Here is a 25,574-nt window from a genome sequence, read left to right on the forward strand (position 1 = left end):
CCATATGAAGAAAAAAAATGTCATTTCAGCCTCTTGCCAGGTCATTACCACTACTTAATGCAGAGCGCTATAAGAGAAGTAAAAGATGAATAGTTCATGGCAGCTACATTATTTCAATCACAACATCAAGTTCCTATTTTCCTCAGCATATACACTTAAATATTTAACCATGCCAACAAGATGGAAGACAGAGAAGGGGAAATTTTCAGCAAAGCAAATCTATACTTCCTTATCACTTAGGTTTTCATGCTTAATGCATTAGTGATTAACATTTAAAATAACTCCCCTAATGCTTCCTAATGAAATATTCAACCTCACATGCTGAAGCATATAAACATTTTAGAAGACTGCAGGAAAAGGAGTGTAAAACAGTTTTCTAACAAAAGACAATTTAATGACATTTTTCCTCTAAACTTCTTTATCACCTATTGTACCATCCTTAGTAGAGCAAAAAGAAAAAAATAATACTATGGACATCTTAAACAGCAACATGCAAATAACTCCTTTATTTTGGAAATGCCACAGAGATACAAATGACTCCATAGACATCCAGGGGAAAACCATCATCAGCACTGTCAATCTCTGTGAATATAAAGTAGTCTTGGGACTACTAAGCACAGGAATCATCATCTGGGAGACATGCCTGCATTTAATCCAGCTGGACGTACAACTGGGCAATGAAAATCTCACCTGGACAGAAAAACAAGCAAAGGCCGTAAGTAAACAAATGGAGTTAGCGAGTAAGTGGACTCAGACTATCTTTCGAGAGAACACATTGGGCCTCAGAGAAGTGAGAACTCTACTTAAGTATGTATGACTAAACACACCTCTCTTCTGGCTGCACACATTTCAGAAGACATATAATACTTTCAAGCTAGTACTCAAAACTTTTCAGTAATTCTTAATATCATAGCTTACACACTTTAAGGTTTAGCCTTTTGTTTTCTTTTTTCACATCACAAGCTTATCTCCCGAAATTTCATCCCTTATTATGGGATGCAATTATCCTATCTTTGAGGCTCTACCACAATTCTATAGGTCCTATTCTTACTTGGTTTCCTGTTCTAAAACTCCAAATTCCTTTTGTCCTGATAGAAGTTTACATTCTATAAGCTTACAGTCTAACTCGTCCTCTTCCCAAATCCCAACTCACATCAGTAGTATATCATTCTCCAAAGGCCAAAACCACGAATATTCCATTTCTACCAGTGCTTTGTCCCTACCATCCAATAAGTCACTACACCCTACTGATTCTTTCCCTAGAATACCTCTTTTTTTTTTTTTTTTTTGTCCCTTCCAGTGACAACATCTTAATGAGTTTCACCAAATTTCTATCATTGCACTTGAAGGACCTACTTCCCATCTTCCAGAATCTTTCTCTTCCCTTGTGTTCATGTCAGGCTTTCTTCTTAAAGACCTGCTATCACTATTTTATTTTCTCTGCTAAAATTCCTTAGATATTGACCAACGTCTACCCAGAGAGTTTGAAGTGTAGACTGCCTTTCAAAACTTATCCAGGGTTATGGACAGCTCAGTATTTTTGGTTTAAACTGATCCATGTCATCACACACCAGTAAATGATTGAGTATGATCTTAGTGAAAAGCACAGTGATCTGAGTGACAGAGTCCTTGGTTACAATGTTGGCTCTTTAAACAACTATGAGATCATGAGTGGGCAATTCAGCCTCTATTAAGATTCATGAGCTATAAAATATGAAGGTAGCAAACCATCTTACTTATCTCACAAGATTTATGTGTCCCAAAGTAAAAGATCTTAAGTGTAAATATAAAAATGCTTTTGTGGGAATTCCGTGGTAGTCCAGTGGTTAGGACTTGACATTATCATTATCAGGACTGGTTCTATCTCCGGTCAGGGGACTAGGGTCCCACAAACCACACAGCATGGCCCCCAAAATTGCTTTCATGTCTGGTAATGAGTACAGCTGTTATACTTATCTGGGGCACAAAGTTCCAAGAGCACATCATAGATACGTTGACTATCAGTTTTTCAGACTATTTGGCTTGTAAATTCCTCTTTACTGCTGAAAACAGTACTCTCCAAATATGAATAACTGCCTCAGTACAAATAAGCTAGAGAAATAGTTCTCTCCTCATGACTCTATTAAAATATATACATATATATCAACATATAGTGAGTTGTATTTGGAAACTTGATTCAATGCTAGATGTAAAGCATAAACTATTTCTTTAAATTTTAGAAATAGCCATCTCTTTAAATGCAATAAATACCTCTTCAGCAAGGTGAGACAACACCTTGGCATCTTGCAAATGTCCTTGTCAGGATTCCCAGGCAACCAAAGCTACATTCAAGTTGACAGGTCACCATCACCTGCTTTTTGGTCGATAAGATGTTGCAAGTAAGATAGAAGAAGCACACACCATACTCTTGTACCCACTGGATGAAGCTATAAAACGTGGACAGACTGCACAGCGCAGCTATTTGAGGACTCAAAGTAAACAGTGCCAGGCACACGGGGGAAGATCAGAATTTTAAATACCATTGACCCAGAAGTTAATTCAGCATTTTTTTCCCTATCATATCTCATGATCTAGACTTAACACAGCCCCACACCCAGAGATGGTCATGGTGTACACAAAGAAAGCTCCAGGAGAAGCTCTCTAGTCTGGCTCAAAGAATAGAAAAGAGGTCTCCTAAAATTCAAAAGAGTGATGAAATCACTTTTCCTGTCTCTACTCTCTTGGATCTTAGCCCCCAAATAATCCAGTGGTGGCAGCAACAAAAATGACAGGAGGAAGTGCAGGAGCCTAAAATGATGAGAAAAGGAAGGTTTCCTCTCTGATTGGAGCTGTGATCCCAAGGGGATGGGTGAATGTCCCTTACTTCCTATCTCTCTCTGTCTTCCCCTAGGTCTTGGCCTCAGAAGAGGGTGTAGTTGCATGGCAGAGAAGTGAAAATCAAACCCCAGCTTTCTGGATAAAGAATCTTTTGATCCTTCTCTTTCAGGGAAGCCACAGGAAACAGGGATGTGCCAGAGAGAGTGTAAAGAGGAGGGAGCTTAGGAAGGTACATCTTAATGTTTTTCATGAACTTCTGGGCTTACCTCAAGCTGTGCATACATGGATCTAAATCATGTATGAGACACTCTGAGAAATAATCCATGGACTACACTACCCCCAGGTCCCAGACTGTCACCTGGCTGACAAACTTGAAGGACAGGTATGAATAACACTATGAAAGTTCTGAAAACAGAAGTGATAATTGAAACTATGAAGTTTCACAAGACACAAGATCAGCACACAAATAACAGCAATGAACAATTAGGAACTGAAATTTTTAAAAAATATATATTAATCGTTTATAGCAAGTCCAAAATAAATCTATCCTTAGATATCAATCTACCAAAAACATACAGGATTTATATGCTGAAAATGACAGATGTTGATGCAAGAAATTTAAAAAGTTCTAAATAAATGGTAAGACATACTGTCTTCATATATTGGAACAAATTTATTAAGATGTCAATTCTTCCTAAATTGATCTATAGCTTTAAGGCAATACCAGTTAAAATCCCAGCAAGGATTTTTTGTATATATTGACAAGTTCATTCAAAAAATTACAAAGAAAGGCAAAGTAAATAGAATGGCCCACATAATTTACAGGAAGAACAACAACAATGGAGAAATTAAATCAACTGATTTTTAAAATTTACTGGAAATCTACAGTAACCAAAATTGTGTAGTACTGACAACGGGACAGATATATTGATGAGACAGAATACAGAGGCAATATAGCCAACTGTTTTAGACAAAGTTAATCAGTACAATGGAAAAAACGTAGTCCTTTCAACAAATGGTATTAGAACAAACATTCACTCGGGAGAAAAATGAAATATTACTTAAAACTTCACAATTGAAACAAAAGTAACAAAACAATGGTTACTGACCTCAATGCAAAACAAAAAATATAAAACGTTAAAAGGAAGACAAAGAATAAAAGTCTTCATGAACTGAGCTTTGTCAAATTGTTCTTCAATATGACACCAAAAGCATGATCTATAGAAGAAGGAAATTATAAATTGAACTTCACTGGAACTGACAATTTTTGTTTTGTAAAAGACACTTTTACATGAATAAAATGACAAGCTATTGACTGCAAGAAAAATATTTACAAATCATGTTTCTGACCAAAAAAAAAAAAAAAACTTGCATCGAAAAAACACAAGAGCCTTCAAAACTCCACAGCAAGAAAATGAACAATGTAAATAACAAATGACCAAAGTTGAATAGAAGTGTCTCAGGAAAGGCTATATAGATAACAAATAGCCTGTGGAAAATTGTTCAACATCGCTGGCCATTAAGGAAATGAAAATTAAAAGCACTATGAGACCTCATGCTGTATCTTAGAATGTCTGGTGAGGATGCAGAACCGCTGAAACACTCAAACACTGCTGGTGGGGAAAACAACACAGCGGTTCCTAACAGAGTTCAACATACACCTAACATCTGACTCAGAAATTCCAGTCCTGGGTATTTACTCCAAAGGAATGAAAACTTAAGGTCACAGAAGTACCTACACATGAATATTTTAGCAACTCTATTCATAATCACTAATACTGGAAAGAACCAAAATATACTTTCATATGAATGGTTCAAGAAATAGTTGTACAACCGTATCATAGGTACCACTCAACAATTAAAAAAAAATTATTGATATGCACCAAATCTTGATGAATTTCAAAGACATTAGACTGAATAAATGAAGCCAGTCTAGGAGGGATCTGTAATCTATGATTCCCTGACTGTCTCAGAAAGCATTTCTCTATGGTGATGCAGAACACACATCGTGGTTGTGAGAGACTGGTGTGGGTGGAGGCGTGAATCATCAGGGCAGCAGAAGGCAGTTTCTCTGCGGTGATGGAGCAGTTCTGTATCCTGATTGGGGTGATGGTTACAAGAATCTTTATATGTGTTAAAATTCACAGGACTGTACAAGAATAAAACGTCAATTTTCCTGAATGTTCATTTACTAAATAGAATAAATGAGAAAAGACATAGCTGTTTTATATGGTAATGAATGAATAATAAATTAATAGCCATTCAATCCAGGAATACAAAACCAAATTACTAAAGGTTATTCCCTTCCATGTGAACAAACTATTCTAATTTGTGGCAACATTTATTTGTAATGATAGAGTCAAAGTGTCAATTTATCCCATGTCTTATGTTTCTAAAATATCTGCTGACATAGAAATGCCATGTGCTAGAGAAAAATGTTCTACCTGAACAATGTGGGGCGGTACTTCATCACATTGCAGAGTAAAATGCTCTTGCAGGAGGTGCAATGAAATTTCCAAGTCAATGACTCTGATTCATGGGGTAAACCAACGGCCACTCATGTCTGACTTTACTCATGTTTAGGCCTACCAAAGAGAAACTACTGCTAAGGTTTTCTGTTAGTCTGTGTTATTATATTTATTTGTTTGAATTTTAAGAAAAAGAAAAATGTCGAAAGGAAAAGAGCACTACAAAATTAAGCAGAGATCATTGGAAAAGGAAGAGAATAGTAACAAGAAAGGAATTATAGGATGTTATATGTAGATTGCTGTGGAAGTCCGACTTAATGCTGACATTTTTAAAAGCAAAAAATACAAATATTCCAAAGACCAAGTATAAACAACCTTGGAAGACAGTTAAGCAATATATATATATATATATATATATATATATATATATATATTTTTTTTTTTTTTTTTTTTTACTAAAAATGGACATGCTTCTACAGCAAAAACTCTTTACAAGAATGGTTTGCAAATGTCACCAAAAAATCAAAATATTCTAAGCCACTCTGAAAAAATTGCAAAGATAACAGGCATGGAGGATTAGAGGATTTGATAATTAAATAATTAGTATTAAATGCTAGTGATGGGTCAATATTTACTATTCAAATTTTGAATTATATATATTTTATTGGATTTGGTGGTGATGGTTTAGTCATTAAGTTGTGTCTGACTCTTGGGACTCCATGGACTGTAGTGCAGCCTGCCAGGCTCCTTTGTCCATGGGATTCTCCGGGCAAGAATACCGGAGTGGGTTGCCATTTTCTTCTCCAGGGGATCGCCCTATCCAGGGATCAAACCCGTGTCTGTCTCCTACATTGGCAGTCGGGTTCTGTACCACTAGCACCACCTAGATTACACACACACACACACACACACACACACGTGCATGCATGTGTGCTCAGTCAATCAGTTGTGTCCAAATCTTTGCAACCCTATGAGCTCTAGCCTGCCAGGTTTCTCTGTCCATGGGATTTCCCAGGCAAGAATACTGGAGTGGGTTACCCATTTCTTTCTGCAGGGGATCTTCCTGACCCAGGGATTAAAAATGCATCTCCTTTATCTCCTGCATTGGTAAGTGGATTCTTTACCACTGAGTTACCTGGGAAGCCCATACATACAATATATATAATGTCTAGATATGTATGAAAGGCCTCTCTAAAACAATGCCATTTGAACAAATACCTAAACAAACATATAAGGAAGTGAGCCATATATCTTTCTTAGGAGAGGATCTTAAAGACAGAAGAAGCAGATGGTCTAAAGGAACACAGTGGAACACAGTATCCATATTCAAGGAAGAGCAAACCATATTGCGGCTAAAGCTGGGCAGGTACAGAGACAGGACTAGAAGACTAAGTCAGAGAGCCACGCATTAATTTTACATTGCTGCATCATTTCAGTTCAGTTGCTCAGTTATGTCTGACTCTTTGTGATCCCATGGACTGCAGCTCACCAGGCTTCCTTGTCCGTCACTGACTCCTGGAACTTTGCTTAAACTCATGTCCATTGAGTTGGTGATGCCATCCGACCATCTCGTCTTCTGTCATCCCCTTCTTCTGCCTTCAATCTTTCCCAGCACCAGGGTCTTTTCCAATGAGTCAGTTCTTCGCATCAGGTGGCCAAAGTGTTGGAGTTTCAGCTTCAGCATCAGTCCTTCCGATGAATATTCAGGATTGATTTCTTTTAGGATTGACTGGTTTGATCTCCTTGCAGTCCAAGGGACTCTCAAGAGTCTTCTCCAACACCACAATTCAAAAGCATGAATTCTTCGGTGCTCAGCCTTCTTTATAGTCCAACTCTCACATCCATACATGACTACTGGAAAAACAATAGCTTTGATCAGACAGGCCTTTGTCAGCAAAGTAATGTCTCTGCTTTTTAATGCGCTGTCTGCTGCTGCTAAGTTGCTTCAGTCGTGTATCCGACTCTGTGCGATCCCATAGATGGCAGCCCACCAGGCTCCCCCGTCCCTGGGATTCTCCAGGCAAGAACACTGGAGTGGGTTGCCATTTCCTTCTCCTATGCACAAAAGTGAAAAGTGAAAGTGAAGTCGCTCAGTCATGTCCGACCCTTAGCCACCCCATGGACTGCAGCCTACCAGGCTTCTCCATCCATGGGATTTTCCAGGCAAGAGTACTGGAGTGGGGTGCCATTGCCTTCTCCAGTGCTGTCTAGATTGGTCATAGTTTTTCTTTTAAGGAGCAAGTGTCTTTTAATTTCATGGCTGCAGTCACCATTTGAAGTGATTTTGAAGCCCCTCAAAATAAAGTCTGACACTGTTTCCACTGTTTCCCCATCTATTTCCCATGAAGGGATGGGACCAGATGCCATGATCTTAGTTTGATGAATGTTGACCTTTAAGCCAACTGTTTCACTCTCCTCTTTCACTTTCATCAAGAGGCTTTTTAGTTCCTCTTCACTTTCTGCCATAAGGGTGGTGTCATCTGCATATCTGAGGTTATTGATATTTCTCCCAGCTGCAATCTTGATTCCAGCTTGTGCTTCTTCCAGCTCAGCATTTCTCATGATGTACTCTGCATATAAGTTAAATAAGCAGGGTGACAATATACAGCCTTAATGTACTCCTTTCCCGATTTGGAACCATTCTGTTGTTCCACGTCCAGTTCTAACTGTTGCTTCCTGACCTACAAACCACAAACTCAGTAACTTACAACATCACCCATTTACCATCCTACAGTCTCTACAGATGAGAAGCCAAACCAGGTCCTCTACTCAGGGTCTCATAGGACTGAAGCCAAGATGTAGTCTGAGCCGCACTCACTCATGGAGACTCTTCAGAAGAACCCACTTCCTGGCTCATTCTGGTTATTAGGGGAATTTATTTCCTTGTGGCTGTATGACGATGGTCCCCATTTTCTTGTTCATCCCACAACAGGTATGAAGGACAACCACTTGGCAGGGCTGCAGGGGAGACAGTCAGCTTCCAGTTAAAGAAAAATGATTGGGGATAGAGAATGGGGCTGAGGAATAAGCTCAAGAATCAGAACAGAGTGGGGGAGCAGAGGGCACCAGTGCCAGGGAGTGGACACACAGCAAAATGATGGGCAGCTAGGTAGATGAAAGACGTAGAGAATGGAGTGGTGGACACAGCAGGGGAAGGAGAGCGTGGGATGGATTGGGAAAGCATTGACCTATATACACCACCATGTGTAAAATCAATAGCTAGTGTGAAGCTTCTGTATAACACAGGGAGCTCAGCTCGGTGCTCTGTGATGACGTAGAGTGGTGGAATGGGCAAGGTGGGGATGGGAGGGAGACTCAAGAGGTAGAGGATATATGTATGCATAGGCTTCCCAGGTTGGGCAGCAGTAAAGAATCTGACTGCAAATGCAGGAGATGCAACAGAATCAGGCCCGATCCCTGAGTTGGGAAGATTCCCTGGAGAAGGAAATGGCAACCCACTCTACTACTCTTTCATGGAACATTCTATGGACAGAGAAGCCTGGTAGGCTACAGTCCATGGGGTTGCACAGAGTCAGACATGACTGAGTGCACACCCACAGCTGATTCATTCAGTTGTACAGCAAAAACTAACACAATGTTGTAAACCAATTATCCTTCAAATTTAAAAACATATTATTAAAAAAATATGACATAGGAATCCAGGTCATCTTACAGTACAAGTCAGCTACAATAAGGAAACTCAGTTTAGCTAGGCAAATATATATCGGCAGATAGTGCAGCAGTGATTAAAATTACTCTAGAGACCTGAAATTTCTCATTCTCTGATTTTAACTTGTTCTGCTTACCATCTTTATAATACTTTACTAAATCATCAGGTAATTATTTTCAAGGTCAAAATGTGACTAACCCATAGTTAAAGGAGTCTAAAGATTTCTACAGAACTTTTCTTGTTAAAAGGAAGAAAAGCGATTAAAGCAAAATTCAAGACGTGCTGCTTTATGGAAACAGTTCACTGTTCACTGTGTGTGCTCAGTCATGTCTGACTCTTTGGAACCCCGTGGACTATAGCCTGCCAGGCTCCTCTGTCCTTGGGATTTCCCAAGGAAGAATACTAGATTGCGTTGTCATTTCCTTCTCCAGGGGATCTCCCAGACCCAGGAATTGAATCTGCATCTTCTGCATCAGCAGGTGAATTCTTTACCACCAAGCCACTTGGGAAGCCCCATGGAAACACTATACTGTTTTTATTCATGTTAAATAGATTCTGAAGATCAGCAGGAATAAATCAAATGTTCTGTATCAATGTTTCAACATAAAGTACACGAGAAAGCAATTCCTTGTTCTTCAGATGTCTCCCTGTTAAAACATTATTTTAAAATTTCTGATTATAGAAAAGCATATCTATTAGTCATTAAAATGTCTTTATCACATCATTAAAAACAATCCATATAAGAAAACAAATGGATTTTGGTATTTGGCAGACTGACATGCTAACAGAAAGTAGAAAGACAGTAAAAATTAAGTCACAGGATTAAAATTTTCAATTTGAGTGATTGTTCTATATCCTTTTGTAAATATTTGAGAACTGAATTGAAGTTTGTGTTCCAAATAAGTTTCACTAGCTTTCAACAGCCTTGGATGCAGCTATTTTCTCTTTTATTCTAAGGTAACTCCTCAGAACTTAGTATCAGGATTGCATAAAATCAGAGAATGCTTAGAACAGAAAGGAAGCTTAAGAATCACCCAATTCACTCTGTAGAAACTGAAGCCGAGGGAAGCCAAGTGAAAGGCTCACAACCACCTCACAAGTCAGCAGTAGTGCTGAGATTTGCCAAAGAACAGTAGAATGCAGAAGCCTATATATATATATATATCAGGCCTTACTCGTTGCATGCAGCATCTAGTTCCCTGACAAGGGATCAGACCTGGGCTCCCTGTACTGCGAGCCTGGAGTCTTAACCATTGGACTACCAAGGAAGACCCGATTTTTTTTTTTTTTTTTTAGCCTTAACTTAAAAAAAAAAAAATTATTTCTGAAAACCAAAAAAGGAAATTGTGGTAAATTTTAAATGTATTTATTTTCAGCTTCTTGGTCAGTAAGTTGAATGCCCTTATCTGGAAAATCCTTCCTAATGTGAAATTTTGGTCAAACTCTCACTAGCCCACTCCAAAGCCTGGAGGAAACTTGCTTTCTGAATTACCTGATCTTCAGAGCAAGAGATATTTTGAGATAGTTCCACATCTTTTTTGTTGTTGTTTTTTTTGGCCATGCCTCACGGCAGTGGGATCTTAGTGCCCCGACCAGGGATCGAACCTGTGCCCGCTGCAGCGGAAGTGTGAAGTCTTAACCACTGGACTGCCAGGGAAGTCCCACCACCTCTTATTTTAAACTTTTTTCTGAGGTGTCTTCTCATAGCTTGGACCCTCTGCTTCAGCAGCATTATCTTTCTCGCACATCTCTGTGTTTGGAGGTACCTTCTTTGAGTCCTGAGTGAATTGTTTCTGATAAGCATCACCACCTCCTTCCATATAGAACCTGCAATGTTCTGATACATGGCGTGCTTCCCAAATACTTCTGCTTTGAATTCCTTGTTTTCTCAACTATAACCAAGGATTCATTTGGTTCCGTGAAGGATGGAAAAGCTTCTTTCCACCGCTCTCTTCAGAGACCCCTCCAAAGCTTCTTTCCAGTGGTAGTTCTCAGGTGAACTGAACTCAATACAAAATATCTTCACACTATACTTTGGACGTTCCTGATTATAAGTTGCACAGGCTATCACAGTCTCTTTAACACAGGCATAAGAAAGCTGACAAATGAGCTCTCTCTAACATGAACTGTCACCCCATATTTGAGTGTACTCTATTTATTTGGGGGTTTCCCCAGTGGCTCATGTGCTATTATGAAATGCTGCTTGCTGCACGTTCTCAGCCTCTCCTGTAGCTTCAGAATTGCCTAAGATTCCATTCTTAAAATTAGTTCCAGATGGAAACCCTCCTCATCTCTTGGAAATTCATCAGTCTTCCCTTCTGACTCCATCTCTCTATATGGAAGTCAGCAGGTAGAAAGTCTGTAAAACTTTCATTGAGGAATGTACCTGTAGGATGTAAAGAAGGAAATCCACTCTCCAGAAAATATATACTTCCCTTTTTTAAATTTACGTGAGCCCTGAAACTCAAAGTGCCAATACTTTGGCCACCTGATACCAAGAATTGACTCATTGGAAAAGACCCTGATGCTGGGAAAGACTGAAGGCAGGAGGAGAAGGGGGCCACAGAGGATAAGATGGTTGGATGGCATCACCGACTCAATGGACATGAGCTTTAGCAAGCTACTGGGAGTTGGTGATGGACAGGGAACTCTGGTGTGCTGCAGTCCATGGGGTCACAAAGAGTAGGACATAACTGAGTGACAGAACAACAAGAAGTGTCTTCGAAGTCAAAGAATTTATATAAATAATCTCTGAGAACATAAGAAAATTTCATTAACAAATACAATAAAAACAATTATTATTATTATTATTTTTTTTACCATTTCCTCCCTATAAGGAGAGTTCACATAGCCTTTATTATTGCAATATATTTTTCAAATGAACTTGACAGGAAAGAAAACATCACTTGAAAAGTATTTGTTTCAAGGACTAGAGGGGGTTCAAGGGAAGAAGAGATGGAATGAAAAAACAAAAAGAGGGAGAAAACACTTTTTTTCCCCTATTAAACTATAAAGGGATTCTTTTCTTAAAGTGAGTTGCCAGTCCAGGTTCGATGCACGATACTGGATGCTTGGGGCTGGTGCACTGGGACTACCCAGAGGGATGGAATGGGGAGGGAGGAGGGAGGAGGGTTCAGGATGGGGAACACATGTATACCTGTGGTGGATTCATTTTGATATTTGGCAAATCTAATACAGTTATGTTAAGTTTAAAAATAAAATAAAATTTAAAAAAATTAAAAAAAAAAAAAGTCCCTCCTACAAATCCATAATCTAAGCTCATCTCAGTGTCATTACTGCCATTAGTAGACAGATGAAGAAATGTAAGCAAAGTAATTACCTTCTGGTAACAGTAATGGCATTCTAACTTCCCAGTGTTATAATCACAGGCCAATCCTTAAAGTATGTTAAAGGCCATATCACTGGGTCACAGAAGCAATTCATGTTTACTAGAAGCAAATCTCCATAGCCCAGAAATTTAATGTTAGTTGGCAGTCTGATCAACAAATAAGCAAGCCCCCAAACTGTTAAGAGATGGTCTCCTCCTTACTCTGTAAGTCCCTGGAACATCTTCAATTTGATTCTAGGTAAGAGAAAAATAATTCCCACTGTACACCATTTCTAAGTTTAGGATCGAAACTTTTAAACTTGCTTTGAATTAGAGAGACCGCATCAATGTTGAGGGAGATTCAAGTACAATAAAATTCTAGTTATCTGGTCTGGTCTTCAGTGGACGGATAAGGATTAGACCACATTTATTACAGCACCCTAAATTTGGTTTTAGCAATCAATTTTATATTGAGTTCTAAAGGAATGTGTTTACTGCACAATTTGCATGTGTGAACATCAGAAAGAAGTAGCATAGAGTGTGTATCTACAAGTAAAACTGGTCATTCTATTTGCTTATTATATTGTAACACATGCTAAGTAGCACTTAGATCAGGTCTAATTAAACCTGGGTCAATGATTTCAATTGATTTATAAACCTATTTTATATTCAAGACAGTAAACTGTTCCATAATGTAATAAACTCATCAGTGCCAGACAAAGTGTAAAAAGAATCTTTAATTACCTAACATTTTGTATCAAATTCTAATAAGCTTAAGTAGCCAGTAAAGGGACCCAATAGGTCACCGACAGTCTGGGCCCATTGCTAGAAACCACCAACTCCTATTGTAATACAGCCTTGAGAAAAAGCATGTACTTACACTGATATTAAAAGTAATTAAGTGAAGCAAAATCAGTGGGCCCATTCTTTCTTCCTTCATTTTACATCTTTTTATCTGTGATCTTATCCTTCTCTTCTGCCTTCTTAAAATCTATCATATGACTTTGAATATTTTCTAGCTTTCCTATCTTCCATTATAAAATTGTATTAATGCCTGTGTTCCTTTCCCTGACTCAGTTCTTCATCTACCTGAAATCTTAACTGCAAACACTTTCATTCAACCACACTGTTACTCTGAGGCACCATGCTATACCACAGAACAACAGACATGAGTGAATTTCACTTGATGGATTAGGGTAGAGACTCCCAGGCTGGAGCACACTATTGGGGTGACTGTCTATAGTTCTGCAAGGATGGTACCTCCAGCACTGCTCAATCATATACTGTAAGTAAAACTGACAGTGTGTACATGGAAACGCAAAGTCAACTCTCACTAGGAACACAGTTAAGAACAGTAACCTTCAGTGATCATTAAGCCTGTTAACTGCAACAGGAATAATGAGTTCTGACCTGCTTATTCAAAAGGCTGATGATAGGAAAATGGCCAATTTGGTCTTAGAACATTGAGGAACCTGGGAAGAAGACCAGCCCTTTTCACTGACCCTCCTATAGACTTCTACCTCCAATTAGTTCACTAATGAATATGGAGAGTGAATATGGAGAATACTAGGGACTTCAGATGGGTAAAACCATCCTAGGTAAGGGATACAAAAAGACAGAGGGAAAATAACAGGACATCAGTGTGGGGAAGAGCCTTGGGAGTCCCATCTACGCATACAGACAGTACTGTCTCCTCTGTGAGCTGAAGTTTTGAAACCAAGCTCGAAATCCTGAGAAAAGGGGTTTCCAAAGAAATATGGGGACTCTGACTGTGCCTTTATAAAGTGTTATGGGCACATGCTGCTGCTGCTTCTGCCAAATCGCTTCAGTCATGTCCGACTCTGTGCGACCCCATAGACGGCAGCCCACCAGGCTCCTCTGTCCCTGGGATTCTCCAGGCAAGAATACTGGAGTGGGTTGCCATTTCCTTCTCCATAAGCCACTATAAACAACAAAGGAGGTGGTGATCAGTGTCAAGGGTAATCTTTGTGGCTGCAGATGAAGCTGAAAAAGCACTTACTATCTTGTATCTCCTGGCTGAAGTTTTTGCACACTTCTGTTCATGTTCATGTGGGGGAGGGGAAAGTAAGAAATAAATTTTAAGGCAGAAAAAGAGCATAATCATACAAAAATTGTAGAAAAAGATGAATTGAAAATGGATGCTGGGATTTCTGGTTGTGGCTATAGTTAAGGTACCTAATGGTTCTGGGGCTTCCCAGGTGGCCCTAGTGGTAAAGAACCCACCTGCCAATGCAGGAGACATAGGAGACCCAGGTTCGACCCCTGGGTGGGGAAGATTCCCTGGAGGAGGGCATGGTGACCCACTCCAGGATTCTTGCCTGGAGAATCCCATGGACAGAGGAGCCTGGCAGGTTATAGTCCATGGAGTCTCAAAGAGTCAAACCTGACTGAAGTGACTGATCACACAGCACACGGTGGTTCTGAGTTTAACCAAGCAAGGACAAGCATAAGTTCAGTCTGGGGCAGCTGTAATATTAGGTGATTGTGAAAATAAGTGTGTGTGCACTTAGGCAACCTTAAAAAGAATCTGTCAATGACTATAAAAGAGAGAGTATGTGAAGTCACTTCTTTTCCCTTTCCACATATTCACGTGTATGAATTCCACAAATGCATGTCTATATAGGCCATGACATGGATGTAAAAAGCCATGGGGTTGACATGCTTACTGACTGGGGTGGGGGATGGGAGAAATAGGGGTGAGAACTGCATGTGGATGGGGCAGAAAGTATGGAGGTGCAAGGCATGTGTGTAGGAGTGAAGAGCATTTGGAGAAGATCACAGACCTGTCTATAGAGGCATGGATTAGAGGACATATTCATAGTGGGGAAAAGTAGATGAAAGCATATACAAGTCTCTCAAAGATTTCTCTGCGAAAGGCTTAGTTGTTTATATTGTTCCAAAGCAACATTTTCTGAACTATGCAGCTGTTTTTCTTGGAACACAGTGTCTATTTGTATATTGCATGCATGCGTGCTAAGTCATGTCCAACTCTTCTATGATCCATGGACTGTAGCCTGCCAGGCTCCTCTGTCCATGACATTCTCCAGGCAAGAATAGTGGAGTGGGTGGCCAGTTACTTCTCCAGTGGATCTTCCCAACCCAGGGATCGAACCCGCATCTCTTTTGTCTCCTGCACTGTCAAGGAAGTTTTTTACCACTTGCGCCACCTGGGAACCCACAGTGTCTGATAAGCATTTGATAAGGGGCTGCATGAAGAAAGCTTCTTGGGTTCAGATGAAAGAAAAGCTGTAGACAACACTGTCTCTGAGAGCCCCTGAAGGACATGAGGATAATGAAGACTTTGAGAAGTCCTACAATCAGGTCACCTACTTCATTTTTTAAAATATAACATTTCAAACTTACTAGACATAAAACTTCATCACTCAAAGAACACATACTAATAACTGAAGGGATATCAGTGTTCTAAAGAACATTCTTTGGAAAAAGATGATATAAACGCATCCAAAGCAACAGAAATACAGGGCAATAATGATGAAAGTGGCTTTGGTAAATACAGGCAAATCCAATATAAAATTTTCAGGTCAAATATAATTCCTTGCAGGCCTAATCACTCCTGTAAATTATCTTCAAAGACAAATGAGCTCTCAAACTTCTTAAGCAGGTAGGTTTTTGTGTACAGATATTAACTTTATGTGATTTGCATTTTAAAAGACGGAAGAGTGCAGGCTTTTCTCTACAAATTGAGGAGCTATTGAAGTATACTCTAAGTACGCCTTGTATCTTCAGTGACTAAAAACTCTAATTTGCAATCTGACAAATACGACATCTTTTGAATAATGCAAACTAAGGAAGTGCTAATTGGTTTCCATGGTCATATCTCTGGCCTCATGAAAATGGATTAGGAACATAAAGAAAAATGCAGACTATAGCACTGCAGAGCCATTTAAATTATAAATAAAGGCTACATGAATGAAGAGGGAAATAATAATACTGATGATGGTGATAATTTTAGTAATAGGTGACAGGCACGATGAACACCTGCTTTGCATCAGGTACTGTTTCAGATGGGTTGGGTACCATTTATCTAATTCTCGTCTGGGTGGGAATAACAAAAACAACATCAAAAACCCTAAGGCTAGAGAAGCTGATCAATAAAAGAAAAACAAATAAAGTCCACAACTAACATTTATTGAGCACTTACTCTGTGTCAGGAACTGTTATAAACATTTCACGCTAGTAATTCACGGGAACCAAGGCTGCCACATGGCAGCGCTGTCATCCCCATTTACAGATAAGAAAACTGAGTCTCCGAGTAATCAGTGATGCTGCTAGGCAATAAAAAAGCCTGGATCTGGGCTCAAGCATGTCTCGAAATCCAAGACTCTTTCTACTCTACTATCCTAAGTCCACAATATTTGTATGCCTTGCATTCCCTAATTTTATAATAAATTAATGTCATGTTGTCACTTTATTGCAAAGTGGCTCATGTTACAGCCTTCTGATAATTTTAGGTGGTCTTGTTCCTAAATGGCATTAATACAGTTACATATAAGAACAGAGTCAGCTTCAGAAGCAAATAGCCCTACTTCTGTTTTCAATGTCTCCTCCCTTCCTTTTCATACTCCAGTCCCGAGAAATATCACTTGAATTTATTTCTGTAGACATTTTATCACAGATTCAGCAATAAAATGCATCAGTCAACTCGAAAAGCAATTGACACTCTGTGTCACTTTTATGAATTTCTACCCCGATTTCAATGCTATATTGCTAAACTTTCAAGTCAAAAAAATTCTTAGATTTTTCATAACTCTATCAGAATACTGCCTGTTTCAACCAACCAAATACTTTCCCTAGATCTCTTCCTGGTATCTGGTATCTGATAAGAAGCCAAATCTGGTGTCAGTGTAATTAAAGCCAGAATTTGGATTTCAAGGAAGCACCCATTCTTCAGATAATAAAAGCATAATGTTCAAAGCTTAAATCAATCTCTTTGCCATTGCCCAAATTAGAGATTTGTAGATGTCACATTTTAAGAAAAACCTTCAACAAACTAGGTAAGCAAACTAAAGAAAATGTTAAGCTACGGGTGAAGGAATTAGTAAGTTCAATATAAGAAGAAAGGAAAACAATCTTTATAGAGTGTTTTTCTCTATCACAGGCAATGCATGGAACTTCACTGCCTTTATTAATTACCCAGAGTCACGGTGGGAGGGAGGTTGTTACAACTCCCGTTAACAGATGTTAGAGGATAGACAACATGCCTGGGGTGACTCAGCTGGTGATACAGCTGGGACTGGAACCCAAGGCTGGTGGGAAAGTCAGGTGCTCTTTCTACTGTTAATATATTACATTACTTCACGAGGAAAAAAGAAAGGAGAGATTTACCACTGGGCAGAAAAAGCTGCTTTCAATGTAATCATAGAGAAAACAATGGAGAAGAGTCAAGATCTGTGAGAAAGCAAAATAGCCTTAAAATAATATAAATGTATAAACATGTCTATCCATACAGTCTAAGAGGTATTTGCATGAATATGCACACCGAAAAATGTTACATAAAATAGGAAAAAAAAAAGTATAAGTTTACTGTTAATTTCTTTCAGAGCCCTTCCCACACATCTGTATATTACAAAAGACAACACCATATGTCTATTGTGAGACTTCTCCTACTTAACACCATGAAGGAAAGCTAGGAATAAGCAAGAAGATAAAATCTAGGACAAATAGGAACACTTTTCTACCAATGATCTGTTGGAAAATGGGAGAGATGTATGACCTCCTGAGTTTGAGTCTCAGGTCACTAAAGAGGACCAAGAAGAAGCCGAGGTGTCAATCTCTCTTCTAGTCTCTAAACACATTTCATTCTAAAATTCTAAACAAAATAGATCCTCTCTAGGAAATCCTTGATATCAAGAACCCCTCTTCTAATTACTATGCTGCCCCAGCTGTGTCACCTTAAGAAGTTATACTGCTGTTATTCCGTTTGCTTGTAAAACAGGAATAATATCACCTTTCAAGCAAGGTTATCAGAAGATTCAATACGCTAAGACATTTGAAATGCTTAATCCATCATAAATTTCAAATAGTGTTAGTTATATCTTCCTATTCCCAGGTGGGACTAGTAGTCAAGAATCTACCTGCAATGCAGGAGATTCTAGAAATGCAGGTTTGATTCCTGGATTGGGAAGATCTCCTGGAGGAGGAAATGGCAACCCACTCCAGTATTCTTGCCTGGAGAATCCCATGGACAGAGGAGTTTGGCAGGCTACAGTCTATGGGGTCTCACAGAGTTGGACATGACTGAAGCGACTGAGCAAATCACACACAGATCTATGAGGTTCGAGTCAGCGTCTTAGAGGAGCTTCGGGTCTTCATTCTGAATCATGTGAAAATCATGGTAAATAAAACATTTCAATGATTCGAGGCATTCCACATAAAGGTGCATCTGAATCAAACATGAGTGTGCATTTGCTACTGATGTGCATGTTTTCTTGCTTGCTCACTCCCAAAGGGAAAAAATGCAGTGTTCTTATGCATTGCTTTCAGGGGTTAGGATGCGCATTTTTAGAAAATTCGAGGCAAGCGCATCAAGTGAACTTTTACATGCTATTCTTATCCTCAAACTTTTCCATCGGTGCCTTTCAGTAAATAATCTCTTTAGTAAAATAATCACTGATATGCTATTGTCTCTCAAAGCAGGCTTTTTGGCCACCAATCAATGATCATTGCCTTTTTTAATATAGAGAATGTTTTAGACATGCATAAAAGTTAGTGTGGTGAAACCAGAAGAATTTTTTGCAGTAATTCTACTTTCTGGTAGCTAGAAAAGCTAACTAGAAGTGATTTTTAAAAGAGAATAAAACATCTTCAAAATATACGTGATTGTTAAGATGCTTCTATATGATTTATAAATCATCTCTGAAGTCCAAGTAAATGGTGATAAGAAAAGATGTTGTTATGAAAGTATTCATCACACATACAATTTTAAAGACTGCATATGGTGCCTAAAGTAAGCATTATTTGCATGTAGAAAAAGAGTAGTAGTAGGAAACCCATAAAGAAAGTTTAATTTTATTTCAAACGAAAAATAAATTTATCAGTTAAAACTCTATTGTCAATATATGGCCAAGGTTGGTCTCAGGTTACTATGGAAGTCAGATGCATTCATGCATCATAGTAACAGACTGATTCTGACCCACTGCCCTACAGCCTATAGAACATGCCCTGGCTCCCAACATGCAAGATGCCAGTGACAATTACTTTTTTTTTATCACTCTGCATATGCTTGTGTGGAAAACTGTATGTTACAGCCAAAGGAAGCTCTCCTTAATATTGCTTCCTGCTCTTAAATTAAGAGCACATCTTTGGGAGGTTCAGTTTAAAATATGTGGGCTTTTTTTTGCTATTGTTCCATTTTTAGAAACAAAGCTGAAGTATGTGTATGTACTGTATGTGTGTGAGGAGGCTAAATTAAGCAAAACACCAAAAAGTATAACAAACCTTTAAAGACTCCATAATTTGTATCTTACCATCTCTAAACATGTGCATTTGACAATGTAAAATAAATAGTAAAGGTTTGTGAGAAAGTAAAAGTCCTACAATAATATAAACATATCTATCCATACAATCTATGAAGTATTTGCATGAATATATACATAAAAATGTTACATAAAATAAGAAAAAATTAAATACAGTAGAAGTTTATTATCTGTTTCTTTCATAGCCCCTACCAAAAACTGTACATTATAAAACATAACACCATATATCTACGCAGGATCATTGAAGTCTTATGTTGTATGTTACATGGCAGTGCTACCGTATATGTGGAAGAAGTAATAAATGAAAAAGGAAACATAAATTCTCTTTTTATGGGTAAACACTTATACTTCTGTATTCAAGAATATTTTCTCACATCCACCATGATAAAATTACATAAATGTTTTCTTAATTTGCGGGGACTATATGTGAAAGATTACAAAAGAAATAACATACCAGTTGTTAAGATGAGCTGAAAGTTTCCCATGACAAGACAATGTGACCTACACTGAAATAAATGTGAATTCCAAGTAAGGCTTTCAGCTTTTCAAGCAAATTACATCCATCACTCACTATTACTCTGGAAGTTACATGTCTCAAATATACTCTAATACTTAGGTTGCATAATGTTCACTAATTTAAGTGTCTCCAACTTGGAAATAAATGGCACCAGGTTCATATTTAGCATCCATAAAAATATAAGAAAGTCACCATCATGAATCAAAATCCCAGCAAAATATGTTTGAACCTCTACTATGACACAGGCATTTAAAACTGAATTTTAAGATTAAAGTATTAAGAAAAAATAATTGAGGGCCCTAAAATTTTCCAAAAGATAGAGTATAAAGTAGAGAACAGGGTAAAGATTCTATGGGATCATTTGTTTCCTATCAGGCAGGAAAACCAAAGCAGAGGAAGCTCTGGAGTCAGACCCAACTGAATTCTAATCCTACCATCAGCAGCTGTGGAATCTTAGACAAGCTGCTATAAAACTGGGATGATAATATTGCAGAAATTACATTAAAAAGTGTAGGAGAAGCACCCAACACATCCCTTGCATGCTAGTAGATGCTCAATGAATAATGGGATTTTTTGTCATCATTCTTATTAGTATCAACTACAAAATATGAACTCTGTTGCTATTTTTAAAAATCTGTTAAGAACCTATCACTATAGTTGGCATATGAACAATTCATGATAAATGCTTGGTCAATGAGCAAGAACTGAATGAAATCTGAACTGCGTAGAGATGGGCAGCAAAGGTCAGACAAGATCAAATTATTGGGTTGGCCAAAAAGTTCATTCAGGTTTTTGGTGACAACTTACAGGAACCTGAATGAACTTTTTGGCTAAGCCAATACTTCTTATCTGTCTCACTTCTTCTGAGAAGGATTTCCTAGGAAAAAATTTTTATCCTCCCCTACTTTTTCTGCTTTTGTGATTGTCTACTTTATGAGCAACATAATTTTTCCTTTGACCTCTAGCTTCATTGCCAGAGAAAGATCTGCTTCTCCATTCTGTTGTTAAGTCATTGTTCTAAATTTTGGTTTGTTACAATTCCAAGAGACTCAGGTTAGGTTAGCAGAGCAAGTAATTGTTAAGTGCAAGGTCAGTAAACCAGGTACAGGGTCATGGTTCTGGGGTGAGAAGAGATTGCCCGCGTTTCCCTCAGTCTCTACTTATCCTTAACCTAGCAGGCTGATGCTTGCTTTCTCCATTATGGCTAACATTCCTGAGTTCTCCACAGCCACCGGGACTCATCAGGTCTTCATTTGTTATAAAATGAGTGGTGAAATCAACATGGAAGACACCTTGAACAAGAGGTCCTTGACCTGTGTCCTCGCTTTGTTCTACCATTACTAAGTCATGTAATGTGTGACATGTTTTAACTAGATCTCAGTTTTCTCTCAAAGGAGACAAAAAGTGGGTCACTAAGAGCACAGGTTTGGGCTTCCCTGGCAATCTAGTGGTTAAGACTTTGCCTTCCAATGCAAGGGATGTGGGTTCGGTCAGTGGTAGGGAGCTAGGATCCCACCTGTCTGGAGGCCAAAAAACCAAAACATTAAAGCAGAAGCAATATTGTAACAAATGGTCCACATCAAAAAAAAGAAAGAAAGAAAAATTTCAAAAAAACATTAAAAAAAAAAAGCACACAGGCTTTGCAGACAGAAATATGTGGTTTCACGCATTGGCTTTGTAATGTAACAGCATTGTAACTTTATGAAAAGTACTTAACTTTTTCTATACCTCAGTTTCTTAGTATATAAAATGACAAAAAATCATAACATCATAGGCTAATTTGCTAAGGGTCAATGAAACAACATCTCTAATATACTCATCAGAGTATAAGACACATAATGTCTCATTCTCCCCAATATAAGCAAACAGGTTTTAGTCTACAATTTCAAAAATGCACTGTCATATTTCATGAAATTTGATTTAAGTCTATAAATAAGGCACGCACTTTTTGCCCTTTAACTTTTCTGTGGAAAAAAAAAATTTCACCTCAAACTCAAAAATCCCAGCTCTCAGCACATAGGAAGCAGTGGCCACATTAAACTATTAAACTCCAAGAAATGGCTTTGGGAGCTTTAAATCTGAATTATCTGAAATGAAGCAACCCAAAGAGACAGTGACTACAAAAAAACTAGACAGATTCTAGGGATATTCGCCATACAAGGATGGTGCCGACAAGTATACCCTTATTTCTATGAAGTTTTTTTACAGAAATCTGAGAATTCTATTGCCTTAAAAGCAATGACTGAAAAATAGAAGGAATGAAAGGGAGATATTAGTATAAAAGCATTACAAACAAAACCAATAATCAAAAAAAACAACGCTTCTTATCCTTGATGAAGTGGCCCTGGTGGTAAAGAACTTGCCTGCCACTGCAGGAGATGCAAGAGACGTGCGTCCGATCCCTGGATCAGGAAGATCCCCTAGAGGGAGGCATGGCAATCCACTCCAGTCTTCTTGCCTGAAGAATCCCCTAGCTTGGCCAGCTACAGTCCACAGGGTCGCCAAGAGTGAGACGTGACTGAAGCGACTTAGCACCTAAGCACGTGTGCATCCCTGATCTAACACTTTTCTGACTCAGTACCTCAGAGGTTGCCAAGTTAGTGGAAAGAAGATAAATTACAACAGATGTAAAAACAGGTTATTTTTAACCAGAAAACAGGTTATTTTAACCAGAAATCAACAGGTTATAATAAGTGCATAATGTGTGTTGTTCACAGGCAAGGAAATCCACAAATTTGGCAAAACGCAAAATGGGGAAAAAAAAAAAAAGTAACCTAGCCATTTCAAAATTTATTTTTTCTAGAAAATGCAATGTTTCGTTGCTCAATTTGGCTTCCTTTTATACAATCAAAATCAAATACATAAGAATCCGGAGTTTAAAATCAAAAGGGTCTTGATTTCCTGTAAATCTAGAGTTATATTACTTTTTTTAACCTAAGTGTAATACCTTAAGCTAGATCTACCTGTTCCTAGTCTTCCTCTAATTGCGTGTGTTTAGGTATTTTCCTTCCACTAAAGATTTCTTGGCTCCTGATATCTTTCCCAAGGCCAGTATCTAAACATTGTGCGGTGGGCTGCTGTTATTAACAACAGTTATGATACAGTCAACACTGCGGAGTGTTCAGCAAGGTGAGGAATAAAGTGTCAGGTAGCATACACAGAAAACGTGTGACCTGCTGGTGGTTCTCAGCAAGCTCAGTGTCTGACATCTCATATCCTGAATCAGGGGCACTGAGGTCCAATCTAACTGCCATGCTAGATGGAAAATAGACATCTTCTAGAATATCAGTGACAATGATAGGTAGACGTTTTAGCTGGCGCTTACACACTTCCTATGGAAAATAACCACAGCAAAATTCTATCGGGAATAGCATCACAAAACTACAAAGATCTTTAAATGCCTTCCTCAATAAAATACAAAAAAAACAACAGCCAAAAGGAAGCCAAAGAGAATACGCCAGCCTCTGTAGAAGCCATCAAAACTTATTTTTCTGTAAGACTGTGAATTGCTTTAAATTATTTTAAATCATCTCTTAAGTCAAAATGCAAATCTGTAAGGATCAGGAAAAATCAGAAAGCAGACAGCCAGCAGTACAGATTCCACCATAAACCGTGGCATCTACACTGAAATAAATTGGTTATAATGAATCCTCAGGGGCTGGGCAGAGGGCAAACACACTTAAGACACATTGCCTGTTCCCTTATGTAAATCATCCAAGATTTACAAACAGTGCTCTATATAATTTTTATTTTTATATATACTGTATAAATATTGTAAGGTAGTATTCTCCAAGCATACATAATTTTAAAGTTATTATACAATTGGAAAATGGCACACTATTTTTTTCTAACTTATAAGGAAGTTAAGAAAAATGATTATTTAATACTCTTCTCAGTATTGAAACACTGAGCAACTTCCTAAAGATTGTTGTATCGTCTTCTGAAATTGTACCGTGTTGTGCTTAGTCACTCAGTCATGTCTGACTCTGCAACCCCATGGACTGCAGCCTGCCAGGCTCCCCTGTCCTTGGGGATTCTCCAGGCAAGAATACTGGAGTGGGTTGCCATGCCCTCCTCCAAGGGATTTTCCCAACCCAGGGATGGAACCCAGGTCTCCTGCATTGCCACCTGGGCTTTCTACCATCTGAGTCACCATTTACCATCCAAGCCACCATTGTGATCATCCCCCAAAATCATATCTAAACCTGTTGTGTGTTGCTATATGAATCTGCTTTAACTTACGTTTTATATTTAATTGTACAGCAACAAAATAAGCTCAAAAAAGAATAATCGGCTTACTCTTTATTATCATAAATCTGCCAGTTGCCTCTAACAAACATATTTCAAACCAAGAAACCCACCTGATTTAAAACATAATTTGGAAATAGTATTTAATAACATGCCCATCATTTCTATTTACTTTCTTACTTTCAAAGAGTTTCCTCCCCTTATTTTTTTGAAGTTTCATCATTTTTTGAAGTTTCATGTCAAGTTTCATCACTTTATTTTTTATCTTATACTGAAGAAGGGCTGCTTACAATATTATATTGGCTTCAAGGGTACAACATAGTGATTTAATATTTTTATAGATTAAGCACCATACAAAGCTATTATAATACTGACTGTATCCATATGCTGTATATTATACCCCTATGGCTTATATAGTATATAACTGGTAGTTTGTACTGCTTAATATTCTTCACCTCGTTCATCCGCCCGCCACCACCCCTTCCCCTCTAGCCACCACTAGTTTGTTAATAATATCATTTTTCCCCCCTACAAGAACTGATAACCTTTGACTGTCTGAAACACAAACTTAAATATGAACTTGAATAATTGCTGTTTCCCGTTAACTTACTGCAGTGGAGAACAGAAGCCATCTGAGAGCTGACATCTAAACACCTGCAAGAACTGCCACTTCTCACACCCAACCAGCATTCCATAAATACGATGGGCTGTTAACTTCAATAGCATTGAGACCTACCTCAGGCTCAGAGCCAGCACTTGCTCCTTGGACTTCAGTAGCTCCCCGACTTTAAAACTGGCAGAGCCCAGGAAACTTCGCTGCAAATAAGACAGAATGGTTACTATTAACTTCCAAGATCCTTAATATTTTGTATCATGACAATCACACAAAATTAGTCTTTAGAAGAATGAAATGTTAACTCTATTAGCCCAACAAATATTCCACTGACTGAAGTACAACCGTCAGTAACATAAATCTACTTCACGGGGTGAGATTGAAGGGGGTGTGAGT

General features: G+C 38.4%; 1 protein-coding gene across 8 annotated transcripts in view; it reads right to left on the reverse strand.

Moving 5' to 3' along the window:
- INPP4B (inositol polyphosphate-4-phosphatase type II B) overlaps positions 1-25,574 on the reverse strand; it is a 458,048-nt gene that overhangs the window by 259,672 nt on the left and 172,802 nt on the right. For 7 of the 8 annotated variants that reach the window (XM_025267085.3, XM_006053797.4, XM_025267083.3 and 4 more), the window contains one exon: positions 25,302-25,381. In XM_025267085.3, the coding sequence (XP_025122870.3) occupies positions 25,302-25,381 (80 nt within the window). Of the gene's footprint in view, positions 1-20,254; positions 20,277-25,301; positions 25,382-25,574 lie in introns of those variants that run through there. The other variant, XM_025267091.3, reaches the window with a different exon arrangement.

Source organism: Bubalus bubalis, chromosome 17 (genome assembly GCF_019923935.1).
Source record: "Bubalus bubalis isolate 160015118507 breed Murrah chromosome 17, NDDB_SH_1, whole genome shotgun sequence".
In the NCBI taxonomy this organism is placed as follows: Eukaryota; Metazoa; Chordata; class Mammalia; order Artiodactyla; family Bovidae; genus Bubalus; species Bubalus bubalis.